The sequence below is a fragment of the Camellia sinensis genome, chromosome 2 (assembly GCF_055761805.1).
Source record: "Camellia sinensis isolate YWXY chromosome 2, ASM5576180v1, whole genome shotgun sequence".
Lineage (NCBI taxonomy): Eukaryota > Viridiplantae > Streptophyta > Magnoliopsida > Ericales > Theaceae > Camellia > Camellia sinensis.
The window spans coordinates 157,863,947-157,887,928 of record NC_138962.1 but is presented as its reverse complement, the minus strand read 5'-3'; the positions used below and the strand labels follow the sequence as shown (position 1 = coordinate 157,887,928).

Below are 23,982 nucleotides of genomic sequence, written 5' to 3'. Positions count from 1 at the left end.
ATTAGATGGATCTTTTTTGAGTTGGCTTTTGGGGATCAGATGGATTGGGCCTTTTGCTGAGTGGGGTTTTTTCTAGGATTAGATGGACTATGATGGGTTAAGGTAGGTACTGCTCCTTCTCTGGCTCAGACAAACGTAGCATTAAAAACAAATGCTCCATCAGATCAGGATACCGGATATGCTGGTCAAAACAGTGTAAGATACAATTTTTGGCCGTTGCTCTGGTTCGGGTTCTGATATTTTTCCACTATATCAAATACAAATCCCTGGATTTTGACCCAAATTCTGATTCTAGTATGACCCTCAAGTTTGAAAGGAATCGCCTCAATATTAAGACTCTTCGAGGATTGCATCATACATTCCCAAAAAGTTCACATTTTGCACAAAAGCATTCAAAACACCCCTATGAGAGGTTAGGGTTTCTCTGTCTGAGATTTTAGAGTGATCTACAGCTTTATTACTTAAACAAACGGTATCACAACATCCTGAAAAAAAGGAGAGCATCATGCCCTAGTTTTGAATAGTCACTATGGCTTTACTATATGCAGCTAGGCCAAATGGTCAAATAGGGTACCTCAGCAAGACTATCTAATATACCTCTCACATCTAACACCGAGAAGTGAAAAGAGGATCAAATGGTACAGCGGTAGTCCAGATCCAAGGGTTGTATTCCCAACATGGAAAAGTCCACGATCGATCAGCCTTTTGGCAAGCTTTTGGGCAAGCCTCCGGGAAACCATCCAGGAATAGCAGATGACGAACAGTGACTTAGGCGCACCAATGCAAATGCAATGCAAAGAAACATATAAATGTAGATAAAATTTCACATCATGAAGTTCGAGTCAAGTTCTCTAATTCCCCAGCAGAGTCGCCAGAAACTGCAGCTCTACTTTTCGTGTTCCTTTTGAAAGATGACTAGCCCTACAGTTCGGACTTCCGCGGTTCTGAATCTGATCTCACAAGTGCAATGTGAAATAAATAAACACCAAAGAGTCCAAATATGAGAAATATTTTGGAAAATTGATTTTGAATCAAAATGCCAAAAATGGACAACTTTACCAAACACAGAGTAACCGCCTAAATGTTTTTTTAAAAAATTTAGGAAACCCAAGACCCGTGCCAAAGGCCACTTATCCATCATCACCAAAGTGTCTCGGCTCGAGAACTTAGGAACGATAAGGGAAGGTCATGAATTGAGCACCCCACTCGCCCGATCAAAGATCGGCCTCTACTAATCATGATGTGATTCTTATTATGCTCTTATTGTGATTATTAGGCTTACATTACTATGTGTTGCACACAAATATAGACTAATTTGTAAAAATTGGGACATTTGATTTCAAGTTTGTTTTTGAAAAAGAGTTTGTGAATGTGCCATTTGAAAAAGTGGGCTCAAATGTACATTTAATCAAACTATACCAATTCAAGCAACTAGCCCTTATCCACAAGCATTCAAACAATTATATAAATTAAGCGCTTAGGCTCATGGTGAACATACTTTGACATGGTAACACTAACATACAATGCAATATGCTAAAGAAAATAAAATCTCACCTAGTACTCCAAGCCAAAAAATATGACAAAGTTAGAATAATGCGTGATCCTAACTATGCAATATGACTAATGCAACACATGCGATATGCAAGTACGAGGCTCGACTAGTAATATGGCATATGAATCAATTTGATATCATGCAATCTAAGTACGTATTCAAAGAATGTATTAACTAACAATGCAAGTTAGAATGATAAGCCGAGCCTAATGCATGCAAGACAATGGATGCAAGGCATGAGAGATGCTAAACGAAACATGATGCCCTAAACTAACCATCATAAGTAGATAAATAAAAGAGAGAAAGACGTAGGGTTGGAAAGCATACACATTATTATAAGTTTGCCCTCGCACAGGAGGGTCCGAATAAACTAACAAGCTAAGCTAATTAACTAGCTATTACAAAACGACTAAACTAATTATTACAGACTAAATAAACTAACTATGCTCGCTAGTTATTACAAAACCATAATTAATTGCCTATTCTATGGAACTAACTAATTAATTACACTAGTTAATTAATTACAAATTAGAATTAACTAATTAATTACAACATGAATACAACATAAATAAGTAACTAAGCTAACTAATTAGCCCTGGCAAGCGATGAATGCTCATGCATGCGCGGATTTCCACCTGAAAGCCCATAATTCTGCTGCCAGAACACTTCTATTGCACAATTAGAACATCTTTTACCTCAACATCTGCTATGTTCGGTTCCAAAACAGTTGCTGCTCAATTTAACAAAAGTGGCCAGCAGGCCAAAAATAGTGGCCGGCCGGCCACAAATAGTCGCCTGCCATCTAGAAAAAATGGCCCACCGACCACTGAAGCTTGGTTTTTCCCGCTACAACAGAAAGCATACAGAGCACAAAACAAGGTATTCTCAAGATATGTTTGTACACCTTGCCCCTCCTTATCATCAAATAACTCAAAGGAGTGGCAAGCTCAATTCATAAGCCATCAATCGATCCAATTTCATTACATGATGGCCTATGCATCAAGGGGTACAATTTCAATAAATGCAATAGAAAAGACTCTCAAACCTCCTCCCTATCATGGATTGATCAGGAAAGTAGTTGACCTTGGAAACTTGAGTCATTTCATCACTAGAAAGTATGAAATGCCTCAAGTTTTCATGTGTTCAATTAACGTCCAATTGAACACCGAATTACTTATTATCTTGCATCACTTTTAGTCTCATATTTATTACTCCATTTTAATTATCATCCATTCCTTAATCAATTGAGTCCAAAAGTGAAGATTAAGTCCTCTAATGGAAAGGAGTACCAAACCTAGAGTTGTTTTAGGCATGAGAAAAGTGTCATGCCATTGGTAATGAACCCCCAAAGGGATTAAACTATTAAGCACAATACCCTTAATCTCAAGCTTAAATAAGCAACTAGTTTGAAACAACTTTCAAAGCAAAGAAAAAGCCAAGAAAAGAGGGAGGTTGCAGAGGTGATTAGATATAAATACAAGTATGGAAAGCTTGAAATTAGCACTATCAACTCAAATAGGTTGGTTGCTAAGGCCTAAACCACCAAGCCTATGAGGACCGTTACACTACAAGCATGCTATACAAAGCTCAAATGTAATGAACAACTAAAAATAGTCCTAAAATAGTGCTAAAACAGTCCAAAAAAGTGATGGAATTAAGCCAACAATAACTAAAACAATAAGCTAAAACATGGAGCATGTCAAGCTAGTTAACAAGCACAAGGAGGGGAGGCTACGCCCTCCATTTTTGGGACCTCAAAACAACATTTTAAGCCTCTAAAAATCTCTGAAATTTAGTAGTAAAAAGATCCAAAAAAAAGTTGAGAAAAGAATGGGAAACACGAGGGCAAAAGTTTAGAGAGCAAGATTCAAAGAAGGGTGATTAACCCCTCCACCTTTGGTGGATTTAAACCACAAGTTTCAGCCCATAAAAATAGTCCAAAAATAGTTCAAAAATACCTAGAAAAGATAAGAGAGAAGTAGTGTAAAGATGCTCAAAATTATACCTCTTGAAGCAAAGTTACTCTTTTGTTCACAAACCACAAAGCTTGCACTCTCAAGGGCTGAAATTTGGACTCAATAATTTTAGCGATGAGAGCTCCAATATTGGTTTAGGAAGTGTTTGGGTAAGGTGTGTGTGTTGTAAGATAGAGATAGAGAGAGAATTTTAAGTTTTGGGACTTTTGGAAATTTTTGTAACCTAAAAACAAGAGGGTTGGCCTAGTATATATAGGAAAACAGCCTCTCAGGTCAAAAATATCTGTATAGGAACAGCAGGAGCTTTTGGGGGACAGCTAGCAATAAATATTTGGGTTTTACACAAGTGGCCGGTAGGCCAGAAGTAGTGGCTGGCCGGCCACAAAAATCTACTTTCATGCCCGACTTCAAACGAGGATATCTCCCACATTCGGACTCAATTTTAGGTTATTCTTAAGTCTAAATTGAAGCCCCAGAAGTCTAATTTCCAATGAAGGCAGCCTCACATCTAAGTTATAAGTGTTCAAAGAGATATTCCTATTTTAGTGAAGGTTTCTCATTTCTATCTTAACCGGATGGATGCATAACTTCAAACAGCCATATCTCCCTCATCCGGACTCAGCTTTAGGAGATTCTTGAGTGTAAATTGAAACCTCGAAAGTCTAATTTCCAATGGTTGTGGCCTCACAACTAAAGTCTAAGTTTACAAAAAGATATGTCTATTTTAGTGAAGGTTGCTCAATTCTCTCTTAATGGTTTCATGCCCAATTTCTTCTCTAACTAATTTTCTTCCCTCTCCTCCTATTTTCTTCAACTCAAAACCTATAAAGAAGAAGTTTTTAAAGATTTTTCAAAGCATTCACCTCTCTTCCATTTATCTCCACTTTGTCTTTACACAGTTTAACAAAAAGTGCAATATATAAAATGAAATACAAGCCTCGGAACATCGTAGAAACATTTGAAAAAATATTTTGAAAAAGAGTGTTTTAAGGTCTAAAATAGTTTTGGTCAAAAATGGGGTGTAAGGTTGGGATTAAGAGCTCTTCTTGCTGAAGAAATTGAACGTTTGTACAGCATAACTTTCATCATCGAGTGGTCAACCCGAGGTGCCCAAGTCTTAAGGACAGTAAAAAATGAGGTGTCTACACATCCTCAGAACGATGGGCAATCAGAGCATACCATTCAAATTTTGAAGGACATGCTTAAAGCTCATGTCCTCTGATTTCAAAGGGTCTTGGGAAAGGCACCTACTGTTGATTGAGTTCGCTTATAACAATAGTTATCAGGCTAGCATTGAGATAGAACCGATAAAGGCCTTGCATGGCCGACCTTGTAGATCACCGATTTGTTGGGCCGAGGTGGGTGATGCACCGATGTTGGGACCGGAGATTGTTAGAAAGACGACTAAGAAAGTTGCTCTCATTCAAAAGAGGTTAGCTATGACTCAAAGCTGAAGGAAGAGTTATGCCGATAAGAGAAGATGACCTCTATCTTTCGAAGTTGGTGACCATGTGTTTCTTAAAATCTCACCAAGACGGGGTTTGATGAGATTTGGCAAGAGTGGTAAATTGTCTCCTAGGTTTATTGGACCTTTCGAGATTTTAGATCAGGTTGGAGAAATGGCATACCGTTTGGCCTTATCGCCACGGCTTTCGGGGGTTCACAACGTGTTCCCTGTATCTATGCTTAGGAAGTATGAACCCAACCCTTCACATGTACTTGATTGGGTTGATTTGGAAGTAGATCAAGATGTCTCTTATGAAGAGTGACCAGTCAAAATTTTAGATGCTCGAGAACAAGTGTTGAGGGGCAAGACCATACCATTAGTAAAGGTGTTGTGGAGGCACAATGGAGTTGAGGAGGCAACTTGGGAACGAGATGCGGAAGTCCGCTCCAGGTATCTAGATTTTTTTGAGAGTGCTTCGCTGTTCTAGATTGTAATCTCTCTTGTGTTTGAGAATAAATAATTGATATTGTAAACCACTTGTTATTATAATTGTTGTTGTCTTTTAAGCATGAGAACTGTTGTAGGATTGTTACAATTGTTGTTGAACTCGTGCTTATGATTATCATATTAGTGATTGTTGGATTGTGGCCATGGCCCATGGAAAGATTTTGATAATGATAGTAAAATGTTGTTGAGATTGAGATCTCCATGTTATAATTGAGTTATTGTCATTGTGGATTCTTCTGTCATCAGTGTGGTTGTTACCACTCAGAGCCTTGTTGTTGTTTTGTTCTTGTTCTTTGGACGTATTGGAAAGAGGTGTAACCAAATTTTAGGGGTGAAATTTCCTAAGGGGGGAAGGTTGTGATGTTCCAAGTTTTGGGTTTGAATAGTTTTGCGTAGTGGAGTAGTATGTACTTCTTTCAGTGTTTCGTTCATCGTTTTGAGTCGTTGAAATTTGTTTACACTCTTACTTAACCTTTCTTAATGTTTTCTAGTTGAAAATTTTGAGTTTTAGGGGTTAGAACTTGCCTTGGGGTGTAAAATATTTTTTTGGGCTACTTGGCAAAACCGATCGTGTAGACTGGTGGAACCGCTCGAGCAAAGCCACTCAGTGGAGGGAATTTCTAAGCAGAATTCCGCTCATGCAGAATTAGGAACCGCTCGAGCGGATTTGGGTGAATTTTCTAAGCCACCTCTTGACCATTCCGCTTGTAAAGAGCAATGCCAAACCACTCGTGCGGATTTGGAACCACATGTGCGGACTTCGGTGCATCAGTCTCAAATTTCGTGCTCCTGCCAAAAGGATGTTTTGACCACTTTTTCAGCTCTCTCTCTCTCTCTCTCTCTCTCTATATATATATATATATATATATCCATCTTTGCCCTTGCTCTCCCTTCTCTCTACAAACCCACCAAATTTCAATATTCTCACTAAGATTTAGCAATATCTACCAAGAAATTGAGAGGGCTTCTCACACTGAATCGAAGAAGGCAACGAGGACTACATTCTCACTGATCGAATTGAGTTTTCATCCATTTTTAGGGGTTTTCTCTCCTTCCCCTTACAAGTTTGAGGTAAGGATTCTCTTAGAGTTATATATATATTTTTGCAAGTTTATGTCGATTTCGGAACTTCCTCTTATAGTATTGAACTTTGATTTTGGCTCTGAGTTCTTGATGATTTCAAAAGTGGGTTTTCTCAATGTTTTTCTAAAAACTCTTGAAGGTATGAACTATATTGTTAAAGAGGGATGTTGTCTTGCAAAAATCCTTTCAAAATGAGGAAAAACCTAGTTTTGTGGAAAACCTAGAAATTTGTGATTTTTTTTTTTTTTTTTTTTTAGGCGGAGAGGGGGGAGGGGAATGATAAGAGATTATGAAATCTATGGTTGTCTTATATTAGGGTGAATATGTGATTGAGATATTCCTATGATTGTGTATAAAGAGGAAATTTCATGGAAAGAAAATGAGAAATGGTTAAATCGAAGCTTGTTGTATAGCTTATTATTGGTTGGTCTTGAAATGACCAAGTGGAAAAATAGAGATTAACATATGGAGAATACATGAATTTTGAGGTTGTTATATCATTCTTTAAAATTATATTATGATGATTAATATATGAAAAATGCTTGAAGGGTAGCGTTGTATTATTTTATCTCTTGTAATGTATTACGATATTGCATTGATAAAGATGTGGAAAGTGATCACAAATGGGTAATTGTGTGGCGGAAATTGAAAATGGATTATGTTAATGTATTTGACATTTTTGCATCGCCATGTCATTTTAGCACTGATGCGATTCATTTTAATTATTTCATTGGAAAGAGGAAATTGTTTTGTGAAACATGATCATATTGATTTGTTTTGGGAGTAAATACATTGGTAAGTCCGGATAAGGGGTGTAGTTGGTATTGGCTAAGTTGGCCTGATTGTTCATGGTGAAAGACCGAAAACACATGTGGAAGAGGTACCACGTACCTTCCGGTTAGTTACCGGTAAAATGGGGATTGGTAGTGCTTACTATGTCTACTTGCAAACACCAACCTAGGGATTACCTCAGTCGTATTTGCTGCCCCGTCGAACTACATTGGAATTATTGAATTGTTAAATTTTCAAAATTGCATTATGCATGAAGGTTTCAAAAGATAAAGATATATGTTTTTGAACATGGTTTGGCATATGCATTCATCCCATGAGATTGTACAAAATATTTATACTTTGTTAAGATTTTCCTACTGGGCTTTATGCTCACCTATATAGGATTTTATGTAGGAAATGATGTAGTGATCCCGCCAAGTTAGAGGCTTGGAGATATGTTTTGAGAGCACAAGACTCTTTTCTTTGTTGCAATTATTTTTGACAAGCCAAGGGCTTTATATCTATGAGTTCAAAAAAAAAAAAAAAAAATTTGTGTAACTTGATTTAAGCCTTGGAACTTGTAGCCCTTGAGGACATTTATTTACACTTGACTTATTATACCACATGCTATAGATTCATATACTAGTGATGTTAAATGTCTATTCGCATGTGGATTATCTTTTATAAATCTCTTGATGGTTAATGAATACAAATGTTGGAGATATGAGGATGATGTTAATATTGAGACTTACTTACGTTTGCATTAAACAATGGAAGTTGGTGAATCTTTATCGTGTAAAATTTTCAGGGAGCAATAGTTTCCATTTCCCTGAGGTTCCAATTCATTCTACAACTATCATGCAATCCTCTACCAATTGCCAAAACAGTTATCTTTATCAAAGTATTTCATAAATGGCAATACAAGAGCATAACTAAAATTAACCTTTCAATACTTTCAAAATCTTCTAAACATTCTCAATGTCTCGATAATTCCCAATAGTTCTAAAAGATTCAACAGTCATTGATATTCCAAAGAAATTTCACTAATTCCAAACTAATTATTCATTTCACGACATCAATTTCAATATACAACAAAGAGCCCCAATTTTAACTTCCTAGGGTTTTATCAAAAATCTTCGTTAAAAATCTAGAGTTTTCCCAATTTAAACACCAGTTTGTGAAATCCCATCTTCATTTATCAATTGGAGGGGACAATCTATGAGTTTTTAAAAAAAATAGGCAAACCCTAGCTTTTATATCATATAATTATATCAAAACCCCAATAAATTCTAACATTTCATAACTACAAAATACCACGTAACTATGACAACCATACTTGAGTAATAGACATCCCTACCTCAAATAGTGAACAAGAAGAGAAAAGCACAAAATTCAAAGGTGGTGAAAGATGATCTGCTCTGATCAAAATATAGCTTTCAACACGCTCTGCAATCCAATTCAAATGACCAAGGCGAGAAGATAATCTAAAGTGAGGTAGATTGAAGGATTTGTGTGAAAAAGTAAAGAAATCTAAAGAGAGATATATCAGAGAAAAAAGGGAAGGGGAAGGGAGAGAGAGAGAGAGAGAGAGAGAAAGAGAGAGTATGTGAAAAAGTGAGGAAAGAGAGTGAGATAGGTTTTATTTATAGTACAAGGGCAAAAAGTAAGTTTTGGGCTCAAAATCCAACCAAAAAGGTGACTTTTACGCGTAGATTTTGAACAAATTGCTTGAGCGAACAAACCTGCAGTCAAGTGATGAATGAAATTCAAACAGACCACTCGAGCGAACAATCTTGCGCTAGAGAAAAAAATGAAGGCTCTCAGCATCTCATTCTTTTACAAAGAAGACTATTCGAGCAAACAATCATACGCTCGAGTAGAAAATGGAAGCTCCCAATATCTCAGGCCTCGAAATTCAGAACTAGAAGGGTCAGAACACCGTTGCACTCGAGCGAACTATGCAAATCAACCTAGGTGCTAAATTTTCAAACGGATATAACTCTCGCACTCGAACTCCTTTTTGGGCAAAAACAAGAGTAAATTGAAGGCCTAACAACAAGCTACCCAATGGTTTTATTCTTACACCAAAATTCAAAATGCGGGGAGTGAAAGAGTCAAAAGAATCAAGATTCAACAAGATATGAACATTCGTATCCAAGTCTAGATCGAATTTCACTTAACCAATACGACGATACACCAACTAGAGGATTTCAATAACAATAATAATGAAATTAAACACATAACACTGACTTATAAAGCACCAATGTTACATCACCAATCTAACTAAGGAATAAATATTCCATTTCATCATCATCATTCTAAAATAGTATGCCTATTGGATTCCCCTTTGTTAACCACCACTACCATCTCCTTCTGGCAGCATAGCCCCACCTTTCACTACCACCGCCACTACCCTATCATCACTAATTTGATTGTTTAAAAAAATTATTTCATTCTATCAAATTAATAGGCCTAATTAAACCTGGGAATGAAAATTGTGATTCTATATCTATGCCATCCTATGTTGATTGTGGAACGTAAATAGATATTCTATTTTGGTACGAAAGAATCGAATGAAATAGACTAGTGATTCATATTCTATTGTTTGGTTTGCCACCATGGAATTACATAGCAATAGAATGATAATTCTCATTATTATGTTTAGTTATATCTATTACACTAATGGAATTGAATAAGTTTTTATTTTTTATTAAGCTAGTAACAAACAAATCAAAAATTAATATAGATCATGATAGTATTGATAATTGTAGCAGTAGTGGCGCCAGTGGCATCAGTGGTGATGATAGCAATAGTAGGAGGATGGTGGTCGTGGTGGTAGATCGATGTGGCGTTGGTGGTGGTAGTAATGTGGTGTTGGTTTTAATGAAGGTAGTGGTGGTGGTAAGGTAGTGGTTATGGTGGCCAAGGCAATGGTAGTGGTGGGAGCGGTGGTAGTAGAGTAGTAGTTCTAGCGATGATGGTGGTGGTGATGGTAGTGGTTGTAGTGGCGATGATGGTGCTTGGGGAGATGGTATTGGTGGTTGTACCAGTGGTCACAATATTTAGTATTTAGTAATCTTGGTAGGAAAGGATAGTAGCAGAAAAGAATGGTGATAGTAGCTAATTAATAATATTTTAAGGTAATTTTTGGATTGAATTGAATGACATTCTTTAAGTGAGAAGAATGAGCAAGTATGTTCATATTTTTCACTTAGACAAACCATACCAAACAAAGAAAATAGAATACAAAGTTAGAATAGGCATTTCAAACTAGTTTGGGAAGTTAATAAAATAGTTAAAGCGTCAAAAAGTCGTTAAAAAGTTAAAAAATAAAGATCTATAAATAAAATTAAAAATTCTCTTTTCTCTCTAATTTTTACATTTTTTCTTTTATAAAAAGTCAAAAAAATCATTTCGAACATACTAATTTTTTATCTTATATTTTAATCAAAAATTTTAAAAATTATTAAAATAATTTATTCTTAAACCCACGGTGCTTCAAATCTTTATACAACTAGTGATTAAGTCCGAATGTGTTGTAACTCATGAGACACAACTAAAAGACCTCAAGAAATTATCTTTCAACGCTATTAATAACTGAGTCACCAGTCTAGGTTAAATCTATGAAACATGTCATACATTTTTTCTAATTTTAACTGAAAATTTATCACTATCTCCATTGTCGATAAATTTATGAACATGCTAATCACCATTTAAATTAGAAAGAAAGATTACAGTAAAAAAAAAATTATAAAAGAAAAACCATATATATATATATAGAGGAGATCTAGAGAGAAATAATATAGTTTTCTGAGAGCTTGAATACAAATACATGAGTTCAATTACAACATCACATTTAACTCAATAATACCAATTTCATACTACACAATCACAACAAAAACTAAGTCCTCATTTGTGACAGATCCTTGCAGTTGGCATGGTGACACAAACTGGAGCATAGATTTTCCTGGCTTCCGGGGTTCCCCTTTTCAGCCCTTCCGCCATGGCAACACCCGCAACGGAGCAAACAGCGGCCGCTGCAGCCGCAAACATCAAGTCCCTCCTTCCTCCTCCGTTGTTGTTGCTCTCTTTCTGGCTTATCTTCACTTTCTCTCCAACATTAATATTATTATTGGCTTTGGCACCGTTTGTGATGACAACTCTTCGGTGGATGGTTGTTGCCGGAGACCTCTCCGATAGGGTGGTGGTGGCTCCGCCGAGGAATGAGGATGTCATGCTCACTGAGGCCATTTCTTCACTAGTTCAGTGTCTGACTAATGAAGATATCTATCTCTTCAATTGTTTTTTTATTTTTGCTTTGGCTATAAAGGCTTTATTGCCTTCTCTATAGCATTTCTTGTGGGGGGGCCAACCATTACCTTATCGCTAGGAATGTACTGAGCAATGATTCCTAGACACGTGTCATCTCTGTTATCTATTATTTGTGGTCTTCAACGCTGGTTGATTTTCTGGTCAGAAAAGGGGCACAGTCCACTTCAAAAGGACTGGAACTTTCGTTTTTCTTTCTTTTGTTTAAAAAATAAAAAGTAAAAGAAACACAAAAAAATTCGGGGAATCTTACACAAGAATACTGGCGAGTGTTCTTGTGAATAATACTGCGAAAGTCTATGCAATTTGGATGATTAATCAGTATTTTTAGAATATGAACACGTGATACTCTATTAAATTTTGATTGATAGAGAGGAGTAAAGACTCACGATTTATGTTGAGGATAAAAGAACAACATGAAACTAAATAATTAATGATTTGTTTAGAATATAACTACGTTGTATTCCGAGATTATTAAATAATTTCCCATGCAATTTTCCTTAAATAATAGCAAACATTAAAACTTTGTTCAGATTTTGAATTTGTTGTAGAAAAAGAAAAAAAAAAGGTGAATAAACTATATATAATTTAACTTTTTAATTCCCTTTTCCTCTCCACAAATACAACCTCCAAACATAGTCTAAGAAGCTTAGGGTAGTGTCTTTTCATTCAGATATCGGTTGTTAATCCAAGCCAAGGGGCATTCTGGGAGAACAGTCAGGACACCCAAATGATGAATCCATGCCCAGCTACAAACCAGATTTGATCCATTGTTTCTGTAAATTAGTTGGTTTGAAACATTCGATAATAATATAATATGGACAATTGAAAGTTGGAGCGATGAAAAACATCAAGGAATGGGAATCAATTTATTGATATTACGACATAAAATCAATATATTCAACAACAACAAAGCATGATTATATGTTGAAAACAAGAGCCAGACTATTTGCAAGCCTGAGCCTCTTGTTTGATAATAAGAAAGAAAGTGGCCGTAATGATGTTTAATCATATTTAACCCTGCAACAGTTTCATGTGTTGATTGACAACCAGAAAAACACAACCAGCATATAAGAATGTAATCCCAAGAAGTGAGATGCTCAACCAGTAGCTAACAAACAGCAATAACTAGTTTTTCAAAATGTCAAAAAGCACAATTGAGGAAACCAAGAACATTGATAAATTTTTAAGGGTTAGACATTCTTCTTTTGATCTTTCTCTTTGCATTTTACTTTTTATTTGACGGTCTTGGCTAAAATCATATTCTGAACTTCACAGTAAACACAATTTCAAGCCCCCAGTCATGATAAAATTTGAGTTCAGGAAAAATACCATCCTGTCCCACCCATGTTCAAACATCAACGATAAATATCGGAATTTTAATACCCCCTTCAATTGTATGAAAGAATAAGGTTCTTCGTAACTTACTAATAACCCATCAAGTATTGGAGGAATTGTTACATGGGGACTATTATACCACAAAGAATTGGAACAATTAAACACACCCAAATGAGATAGTCATTGTCAGTTATAAAACTAGAATGCATTATTCAAACTAGGCATACAAAGCCTCGCGTTCATGTTCTCTAGCTGCATAGGGAGGAGGTAGCAAACCATTTAATTTTGCAAAAGTATCTATGCAACCAGATGGTGCCTCACCAACTGTAGAATCCAAAACAGAGTCAGGAATTGCGCCGAGAGTTTCCTCAAGAAAGGATTTTAAAGTCTGCAAGATTAAAGAACCATGTTCAAAGACCTAGTCCATCACTGATGACGGGTCAGACATGACATAAAATTTTCCTTTTGTGATGCTTTGATTCTCACTCCAATCCCTTTTATTTTGATATTAAATCCATGAATTATTGAATAAATTCTTACTAGCTTTAGGGTAGTTAATTTTAAAGAGAATTGTTTTTTCATTATTGTTCTAATGTTAGAGTGAGTATAATTTCTGGAGGTGAAGGAACTCAGTCCTCTACAATGGCAACTGCTTTGCAAATTAGTTTATTATCTCTCTAGCAATTACCCACCTTTGTTAAACATATGGATGTGTGCGTTTGTACAAGACTATATTCATAAACAAATTACACTCTCAGGTTGTCTTACGGAAACCTTTGCACTATCGTCTGATCTTCTCTTAGAAGCATTAGTCTCTATTGTGCAATTCGATGCCATCTTTGTGATGTTTATGATTGAGATTTGTGATTAGCTATTTGATACAACTTACCTATGTCAATGGGTGCACAAAATTAAGAAATATTTTATATTTTCAAAATTTCAATTTTTACTTATTATTTGAAAGATATTTTATGACATAATTTTCATATTATAATTTGATCCAGTTGACCCAATGGTTGAACTGATGACTGTTGACCCAGTCCTTTTCTGATTCACTTTAACAGTTTGAATTTCAAAACATTGCCTCAAGGCACTCAGAAAAAGTATGAATTTCAAATATTAGTCTTTGGAGGCCAAAAATGTTTTAGATCCAATCCTTAGTTATCTTCTTCGAAGTTAACAGGGTTCTCCTTTGAAGAGCAATTAGTAATTGACATACCGTGCAATGTTGTAAAGCAGCATCAGCTTTGCGCTTCCACAAGCCATTTCCAGGCTCCGAATGGAAAAGACCAAGTAGAGGCTGCAATATGCCAGGGGAATAAAAGCATAACTAATGTGGGGTGTGAAAAAAAAAAACATGAATTGCTTGAAATTTAGCAGAAGACTGACTGAAGCATCAGCACTATCGATAACTCAGAGACAGAGAGAGAGCAGAATAAAATTAATAGAAGGATGCATTTTAGGGGCTGAATTTAGGTCTATGGCGAGAGAAGTGGGAATGCTATCAAGCAGATGAAAGGCCGTGATGACATATGCCACATTTTATGAAATGGCACAAGAAATAGCAATTGTGCAGAGCACCAAGAAACTACCCTATTCCCATAAATGTGCAGATGAAGGATGCAATATTTACATGCAAGTGTTTATATGTATACCACACATTAATAACAAAGCAAAAGAAATGAACACATTCAAACAAATTACACAAGCTTTTGTGCAGCTGAAACCATTTAAGGAATCACATTTCTACTGAAATAGTTCTGTTTCTTGGAGATATGTGGCTACACCAAAGATCTCATTAAACAGAATAAAATTGTATCCTACCTTAACCACATCCCGAACAGTTGGTTTTTGTCCATACTTTCCCAGAACAGAATCCCCATAAACTTGGTACTTTTCAAGGACCTACAAAAAATACTTTTAACATGGCCTTAGTGGTCAATGCATATTAAGCAGATACATGCATAAAGTACCAAGTCTGCTGCAGAACCTGACGACGTGTAAGATTAGTGTGAGGTGCACCATAAACTGCGGTATCAACATGTCCCAAAGTGTACCAAGGGCTGTCAGAAACAGATAATGGTTTCCAGGTAAGTTCAGAAGACAGTGTCACAAAAGAAAATTGCAAAAAAGACAAAAGAGTACATAAACCAAATTAAACAACAATTTGATGTGAAAATCCATTAAAAAAAATTTAAAAAAATAAGATAAAAGGACATCTATCAATTGCACATTGTACATACTTGTGGTAAGCGGCACGTCCAACCATCACGCCATGAGCACCTTCCCTTCTAGCCGCATTCACCTAAATAAAAAAATCAGAAAAAATAGAGGATAAAAGTAAACATGTAACAAAACTTTGTTATACACAAAGAAGCAAGTTTAATACGAGTATAATGCCAACTATGAATGATGTAGAACAAAGCGAGACAGAAGAAAGGGACGAGACAAAAGAGGAAGAACAGATGGACCACAGCTTTAACACTTAAATTTATTAATCCAAAACTGAATAATACAAGGCCAAAAATCTAATATTTATAGACCACTAACCTTAATTAAATTAGGAAACTAAATCCTAATATCATTTGAAAAGCAGAGACTTCTAATAAGACAGTTAAATTGAGAAACTAAATCCTAATATCATTTGGAAAGCAAAGACTCCTAATCAAACTATAATTAAAAATATTATAACAGAAATAATCAAATAAAAATATTAAAGACATAAATAATAAAAGTAATGCCAAAATTGGTGAGGTACTTTACAGTGATATAATGTACTGTTACAAAAAAATTCAGAGTCTAAATAAATTTCAGGACTACATGATTCCAATTTCAAATACTGAACTCGGATGGACAAACAATGGCACAACGAGGATAAAGTTTACTAGTTACAAGAACAAAAAACTGTGCATCAGGTGTGACCTTTTTGACATCTGTATGTGTGCAATTTGAGTATATTGGATGTATCGACAAGAATACTCTGAATTCTATATCGAGTTTGCCAGAACAAAACAGTTACCTCATTGATGCCATTTATGCCTCCATTTATAGTAAACGTCAAGTCCGGAAAGTCACGCAATAGGGCATAGTAGTACTCATATCTGCATACATGAAATTGTCAACCGCACCATAGAAATAGTGCAGATCTCTTCTGATTTGAAAAACCTTATCTTTCATTAACTTGAGCATTTTTTATTTTTTTTTACATCATGGCATTGAACCAATTCCACTAAAGTCAATTAGATAACTAAATAACGTCATAGTTTGTAACTTCGATAAAATGACATGCATGATTAATGAACTAAAGTGCCAAGTAAATGCATACTTCAGGGGTGGGATTTTTCGATTATCAGCTGGACTAATGCCATTGAGCAATGCCTTTCGTGAATGTATAATGAAATGCCTAGTCGGTGATTGAGAAGAAACCTTATAAATAAAATCACCTACAAAAAGAAAGAAAAAAATGCCAAAAAAAAAAAAAAAAACAAATGTATATAAGATCATAAAAAAATATATATATTTGGAAAAAAAAAAGAAAAAGAAAAAGAAAAAAAGGAGCTTTTAATGAAATTACAAATATGACCCTTCCTCATCGGATAAAATAATAATAAGAAAAACAAATTACAACAGCAATAATTATTACAGACTTCTTAAGCTGGCCTTAAGTGGTTTTGCTTAACTAGCAGAAAAATATTGCAACTTATTTGAATGGTCTTTTTAATGGAAGTAAACATATAAAGCAATATTACATGTAAAGCAATATTGTCTAGGAAACAGATTCATCTAAAACCCTAAATCTTAGGACATGAACAAAGTGAAATGATCACCATGACTAATTGCTCCCCATCCTTCCCATAGGATGAAATGAAGATTCTATGCAAGTGGCTTGTTATACATTGGCATGTGCTCTCCTTTAAAAGTATTATTACAAGGTATCTTAAGGGAAGTGTCTGATAGTTGATTGGTCAAATACATGTCTCATTCCGTGTTGCGCTGTCTCCAACACTAGGGTGTATAACTAAGTGTCCATGTAGCAAAGATATACTAAGGAAATCAGAACTTTCAGAAATTAAAGGGACCTGTAAGTTTGTGACCTACGTAGTTCTAGCCAGAAAGGAAAATGCAATAGGAAAAAAAAATTAAAATAAAAAGACAAAGAAAGGAGTCAAGGCAATTGGATGTTGAAATATGCACTCTTTAAACAGGAATGAATGTTCATGTCTGCTTAGTAAATATCTTTTTTTATGATCAAATCTGTCCCATGTGGATTCTTTCCAGGTACAAATCAATCCACAGTAAAAGAGTAATTCAAATTGGTTGCCTCAACTTGAATATATTGACAAATAAAGTCGATAAAGAAACGTACAGAGCTCATTGTATGAATCATGATTGTCAACACCAATGCGGCACTTAACACTGACTGGAGCATCTGAGTTGGCTGCAATAACTGACATAGCCTCGGCGACAAACTTTCCTTGTAAAAAGCAGATGACTATATTAGACAAAATTAAAAAATAAACCCACTGCCCTGAATTGTTGCACAAACCGACATAAATCAGTATAATAATTCAACCTTTGGATCAAGCATAAGCCGTGCACCAAAACACCGTCCAGCTACCTTTGGGCTAGGACATCCACAGCTGACAGATGAACAAGATCTTAGTTCACTGATAAACTAAGAAGCATGGACACGGACACGTGACACGACACGAATACGACACGGACACGCCGACACGTTAATTTTAAAAAAATGCAGGATACGACACGTGGAGGACACGCATGAAATATATAATTTTATATATTTATTATATGTTATATATATGAATATATCATTCAAAAATAATAAAAAAATACAATATAGCACTAATTCCTATAAATTTATATGATTTTTGTTTTATTATTGTATCTTAAGTTGTTTTGTTCAAACTTATAATTAGTTTCACATATGTATAATCAATAGACACATGTGTTTAAACAATTGACACGTGTGCCCTCCAAGTGTCCAAAGAGTGTCCGGGTCTTTAAAAATATTTAAAAAATAGGACACGTTTTGAAGAGTATCGGACACGTGTCCTAAGAGTGTCCAAAGAGTGTCGGTGTCCGACACAGACACGACACGGATACGTCACCTTCTTAGAAGTGTCCATGCTTCTTAGCTGATAAAGAAAGATTAAAGAAATATAAGATATTGATAAAAATGATGGGACAAACTTAAAATTAATTTCATCATAACGATAAGCATTTGCTAGTTCAGCTGCTTTTGCCAGGTTTTCCAAATTATTTCCCCCAATTTGAAGCACGATAGGATGTTGTTCTGGAGTATACGCCAAGAATCGTTCCTGAGCAATCCCAACAAATTATCCTGATTATATGTCAGATGCACCAAAATCTAATCTAATGAGGTGAAGCCACTGCAAATAGAAGCAAAGAACAAAATATTAAAAAACAGGCATATATAAGATGGAACACACAGACACAGGCATATATATACATGGCCATCGATAACGTGTAATTTAAGTCATTACATGCCAACGCATTCTGTTCTCTGATTTGCAAAAGAACAAACACTCCAAATTAATTCATTCAGCTGACCTATGAGTATATCAGAGCACAAATCATACAGTTGTCCAAATCTGAAGTCTCTTCCAAATCAAGAAATCGGTAATCATGTTTAAATGAATACATCTGCAAATCATATTTCAAGACTGTTGCAACATGCCTACTGTCTGTTGTAATATCTGAATCCAAATACAAGCAGTATTTTAACAGCTACAGAGTTGTTTTAAGATCACAAGATTGAACCTCTCAAAGAACTGAGAACCTCCTAGAAAAGTTTTTCAACAGATAACCAACCAAAAGAAATGCTGAGGTTTCCATACATTTGAGCTTATGCGCTCTTCCATAGAAAAGGCTGAATTTCAAACAGAAAATCTGCCACCAATCACAGTGAACAAAACCTATTACAATTTGTGTCAGAAAGCCACCTAAAATCATGTCACATTCTCCACCAATTCTTAATTTGCTCAACAAACCTAATACCAATAATGATTGGCAATACACACCTTATGCTTCTCTTTAAAATGAATTGGAGAGAACGTGAAGGGATTTAAGAAAGAAAGCTTACACCCCTTCCACTTCCGGAGTGTAACCACGCTAATGGTCGCCCTCACCAACTGATTGGAATCTGAACTACTTCTCACCATTTCATTTGCAAATAATGCACACCAAAGAACCTTGTTTTGGTATTGACATTTAAAATACAAAACCATGGCATGCTCAAAGCCAAGCCATAGCGTAAGCCTATTTTGATCACAAATGCACTTTATCTTGCTTCCAACTGTTGTCTTATTGTTTGCTTCCATCTAATTATTCTCATTCTAGTTGGTACCTCACCACACATAATTTCGGTGGTAATTTCCTTCCAACAACCAAGTTGACTAAGATCTCTATCCATGCATTCTCCAAAGTGCTGAAAACCAATTGAAGACATCTTTGCTTTACAATACGTATAATTGTCAAAACAGCAGCATTTTCCAATTCTGGTTTAATATGCTCTATCAATGCTCTAGCAGTCTCTCCCGTACTGCAAACTCTTGATTTAAACTTGTAACACTACAGGTGAAGATAAATATTTTTCAAATAATTTAAATCACCTTGTCTGTAATTATGGGCAATCATGTCCGGGGTGGCCGGAACAATGTGATATGGGAAGATGGTAGGCATTTATTTGGCACCGGATCACCGAAGGTGAGAAGAAGAGAACAGAGGCATTCTTAGAAGAGTGAGGGTGGAGGTGGAAATCTTATGCGCTGGAGAGAGCTATCTGGGGGTGTATTGATCACTTGATGATCGCTTGGTGAAGGAATCCTTAGAGGGGAAGCTGGAGCATGCCCTGCTAGACAATAGAAAGGAATCTCCCTAACAATATCAATATGTTGATTGGTCAATGCTCTTTTGTCCTAACCATATCAAGATGGTTAGCGGATCCTGACAACATCAAGGGTTAAGGAATCTATTGCATCATGACATCCCGTACACGTACAAATGCAGGGCATGCAATGTCAACATTTCATAGTTGATGGTTGCAACTCACAAGTTGCAGTAAAGGTAAATCACATTTTTTAGTGAAACTCTCTCAACTAAGGCCAGTCAAGTGTCCCTAAGCAAGGACCTTGATGATCCCTCAACTCTAGCCTCCAAGCCACAAGTCCTCCAATAATCCTGGGTGAACATCCTAGACCATACACCCGGCCTAGGTTATTTCGGAACTAAGCATAAGTTAGAGATGGATCACGTGTGGAGCTAAGTTTGGAATGCGCGGATCTCACATGACCCGATCTCATTTGTAGATTGATCGAGTTAGACCTTGGATATCCTACATGTGAGAATCGAGGGAGAACCTACATGTATATGTGGGGTGAGATCCTACATGTAGATCCAGGGTGAAATCCTACATGTGAATCCTAGAGATAGTGAGGTCATGATGACTCATGGAGATTCTCAAGACATATCAGTGCCACATAATGGAAAAGGATCCATGAACCTACAATACCATTTATCTACAGCAAAGTAATTCAATATTCATTAGATTTTATGAAAATAGTCTATGAAATTTAAAATTCCATGCTTGATTTCTTCTTTTTTTTTTCCTTTTTTTTCATTTTAGTTCTTTGGTTCAATGGTAAAATCTTGACCTAATAACCTTCAGGTTATAGGTTCATGTCTTAGGGCAACCACTTTGTATACTATACCAAAGATTATGTGTGTACTCAATCGTTCCCCTCCCAAGCACATATTAATGTGTATTAATTAGGCATTGTTTAAGAGGTAACCATTGGTTCAATAGTAAAACCTTGACCTAATGGGTTCAAGTCTAACGCTATGTTTGGATTGAGTGATTTGGAGAGAAAAAAAAAAAAGAAATGGAGAGATATATATTTCTCTTACTTGTTTGGATTGGATAACTTAAGTGGAGAGAAATAGGAAGAAATTGAGGGAAACGGAGAGAAACTCATTTCTCTTATAACTCTCATTTTCAATCTTCCTAAAAGTAGAGAGATTAGGAGAGAAAAGAAACCAATATTTTCATAATACTAATTTTGTCTTGTAAATATAAAAGAAATAAAATAATTGAAAATATAAAAAGGTTATTTTGGTAATATAACATAAAATAATTTCTTTTCTTTTCTTTTTTCTTATGAAATCTAACCAAATAACAAAGAGAGAAATCATAATTATTTCTTTTCTTTTATTTCTTACTTATCCAAACAACAAGGAGAGAAATCACAATCATTTCCCTTTTTTTCTTTTCTCTTATAACTTGAGTAATCATTTCTTTTCGTTTATTTTCTCTTCTAGATTCCCAAACATAGTGTAAGGGCAACCACTTTGTGCACTATGTCAACCTAAACCATTAGGTGTGTACCCAATCTTTCTCCTCCCAAGCACACATTAATATGTATTAATTGTACTTTGTTTTTTTAAACTCTTTATTACAAAATCCCTGTGTTGCTAGCAGATGATGATGAGTTCTCAACAATATAGTCACTTCCTCTTCACAAAACAATAAGAAATAACTAAAAAAACTGACCAAATTGCCCTTCTGATAAACAATAGTTTCAGCAGCAAGCATTTCAGTATAAAGCCATGAATGTTTGGAAATAAGCCGAGCAAGAGTCCTATAATGAACATCCGTCCAATCCATCATTGGAGCAACACTGAACATATAATAAGGTCAACACAATCAATTCACGTCCAAAGCTTCATTAGTTCAAAATCAAACCTCAATTAAAATTTACAAGAATAAAAAATAGTAACCTGAACCAAGGAGGAAGATAGCGTGCAGCAACCATCGGAGATTCTCTCTATCCAAATCAAGCTTCTGGAGTATAATCAACACCACACACACACACACACATATATATGTATATACGTTTTGTCTTCAATATAGGTATATCACTCGTTTTTCTAGCGCTTTGGGAAATTAGGGATTTCAAAGGCCCAGCCATGCTGATTTCGAATCTTAAGACTCCGTTAAGACTCTGTTTGGATTGTGAGGTGAAAAAAAAAAAAAATTAATAATAATAATAATAATATTAGGAATATCAAATTTTTTTATTAAATAAATAATTAAATGTGTCACAGACTACAAGATTCGCAATTTTGTGGACCTTATATCTACGTGAGACATTTAATGATTTATTTAATAAAAAAATTTGAGGCCTATGATACACACTTTACGTAAAATTACCATAAAAGACAATAATGAATGCAACACACATCTCTCTTCTCAAACGTTATTTGCATATCTTCTTTCTCAAGAATCTAAAAATCTTGAAACAAAAACCCAAAACCCTTAAAAAAGACAACCAAAAATATATGTATTATTGAATATTTTGATTGGACTAAACGATAGATGCATCTGGCAGTATTGGTTTGGAACAATGGAGCAAGGAAAATGTTAATTTTTTATTTTATTTTATTTTTTTCGTTTTTATGTACTTGCTGAGTGGTAAACTGTTTGTATTCGTTCAGATACCCCGATTCGAACAATGTACTCATGTTCGACTATCTACAACTGAACAAATTCTAATTGTTCAATTATCTAGTGTCGAACATAGTCCACATGTTCGGTTAATAAGTTCTAAACTTATAGCATTTGTTTGGTTTTCAACAGTCGAACTTTTAAACTTAACTCGACTCTGTATTTCCAAACACTTATAACAAAAATTTTTTTTTAGTTTTTCAAGAACTGTGCATCCATGGAATGCAGTAATGTTGGATTTGAGTATCTTGTTGTAACGCCCTCAAAATTAACCCATTATATATCATTGACATGCATTATTTAAAGAAGACAATTTATTAATTCATTCATCAGAGTATTACTAAATAAAGCATTACATGCAACATCGAAATAAATGCCCTACAGGCTTACATCTTTCCAAGCCAACACTTGGATTCAAAAATATGAGTTCTAATCTCAATACAAGAAAAGCCCTAGGCTGGAATGTTTACATGTACTAATAAATAAAAACTATTAACTAAAGATAGTCTTCTTCAATCCAGAAGCCAAACCCTCCCAAGCTAAGTCCTTGGAGGTAGTTTATCACCTGAACCTGAAAATGATGTTCCCATAAAGGGTGAGCCACAGCCCAGTAGAAATATACTAAACCACATATAAGCAATGAATAAAGCAATTGCATTCAACAGATGGTTAACCAAAATAATCAATTACTTCATTTTACAGTCTCATGACACTATTGCCAAAGATACGTTTTACTTTCCAATTTTATCAACATGGCTCAGAACCTGGCCAAACTTATAACAGTGAATCACATATATCATATTCACATCCTTCCAATATCAACAAACAAATGAGACTCAAGCTCAAATCAAACACTTCATACTTCCAGATTGATACACATTTTAGTGATGTATCAATAAAACACTTCTATATAAATAAGCACACATAAAAGTGATGCTAATGGAGTCCATCCCCTATCTCCTCCCCAACAAAATCCGGTTTAGAGGTCCATCCCCTATCTTCCCCTAAACCGTGGAGTACATCCCCTATCTCCTCCCACACACAAAACAATGTATGCAAATGCAATGCTCAATCAATACACATATTTTCTGTATCAATGCCATAGTCAAAATTAATGACTTAACCAATGTGATTAGTTTCAGTTATTTCTAATCCACATGCAATGTCTACAACAATCACGACTATCCTCCACCGATAGCCCAAAACAGTTATTTCTAAACTGAAAATAACTACGTCAACAATTCAATAGACAAATGATTCCAATTACCCAATTACGCTATTTAACCAATGAATTCCCAAATTCCATGAATTTAACCATCTTTTCCCAATTCCATGAATTACTTATACAAATTAATTCAATAATACAACTAGGGTTTTTCCCAAAATTTACCAAAGTATCCCCAACATATCAAATTACCAAAGCTTAGAACAAAAC

General features: G+C 35.3%; 2 protein-coding genes across 2 annotated transcripts; both read right to left on the bottom strand.

Moving 5' to 3' along the window:
- Window positions 1–11,245: 11,245 nt before the first annotated feature.
- On the bottom strand, window positions 11,246–11,587 carry LOC114318207 (photosystem II 5 kDa protein, chloroplastic). Its single transcript, XM_028265066.2, has one exon. It carries the CDS (start codon window positions 11,585–11,587, stop codon window positions 11,246–11,248), a length of 342 nt encoding a protein of 113 aa, XP_028120867.1.
- A 1,445-nt stretch (window positions 11,588–13,032) lies between these two features.
- LOC114318206 (uncharacterized) lies at window positions 13,033–22,077 on the bottom strand. The gene is made up of 12 exons (XM_028265065.2): window positions 21,821–22,077; window positions 21,594–21,720; window positions 18,215–18,342; window positions 17,577–17,643; window positions 17,370–17,472; window positions 16,329–16,446; window positions 16,023–16,104; window positions 15,247–15,308; window positions 14,994–15,066; window positions 14,828–14,908; window positions 14,223–14,303; window positions 13,033–13,391 (listed from the first exon to the last, which is right to left on the bottom strand). The coding sequence occupies exons 1-12, from the start codon at window positions 21,853–21,855 to the stop codon at window positions 13,221–13,223; spliced, it is 1,128 nt and encodes a 375-aa protein (XP_028120866.2). The 5' UTR covers window positions 21,856–22,077; the 3' UTR covers window positions 13,033–13,220.
- Window positions 22,078–23,982: the final 1,905 nt, after the last annotated feature.

Coding starts and splice junctions, on each gene's coding strand:
- LOC114318207 (XM_028265066.2), bottom strand. CDS start 11,587: ATGGCCTCAGTGAGCATGACATCCTCATTCCTCGGCGGAGCCACCACC.
- LOC114318206 (XM_028265065.2), bottom strand. CDS start 21,855: ATGGTTGCTGCACGCTATCTTCCTCCTTGGTTCAG. Junction 17,644..18,214: donor TATGATGAAATTAATTTTAA/GTTTGTCCCATC, acceptor TTCATCTGTCAG/CTGTGGATGTCCTAGCCCAA. Junction 16,447..17,369: donor TGATTCATACAATGAGCTCT/GTACGTTTCTTT, acceptor TTCTTTTTGTAG/GTGATTTTATTTATAAGGTT.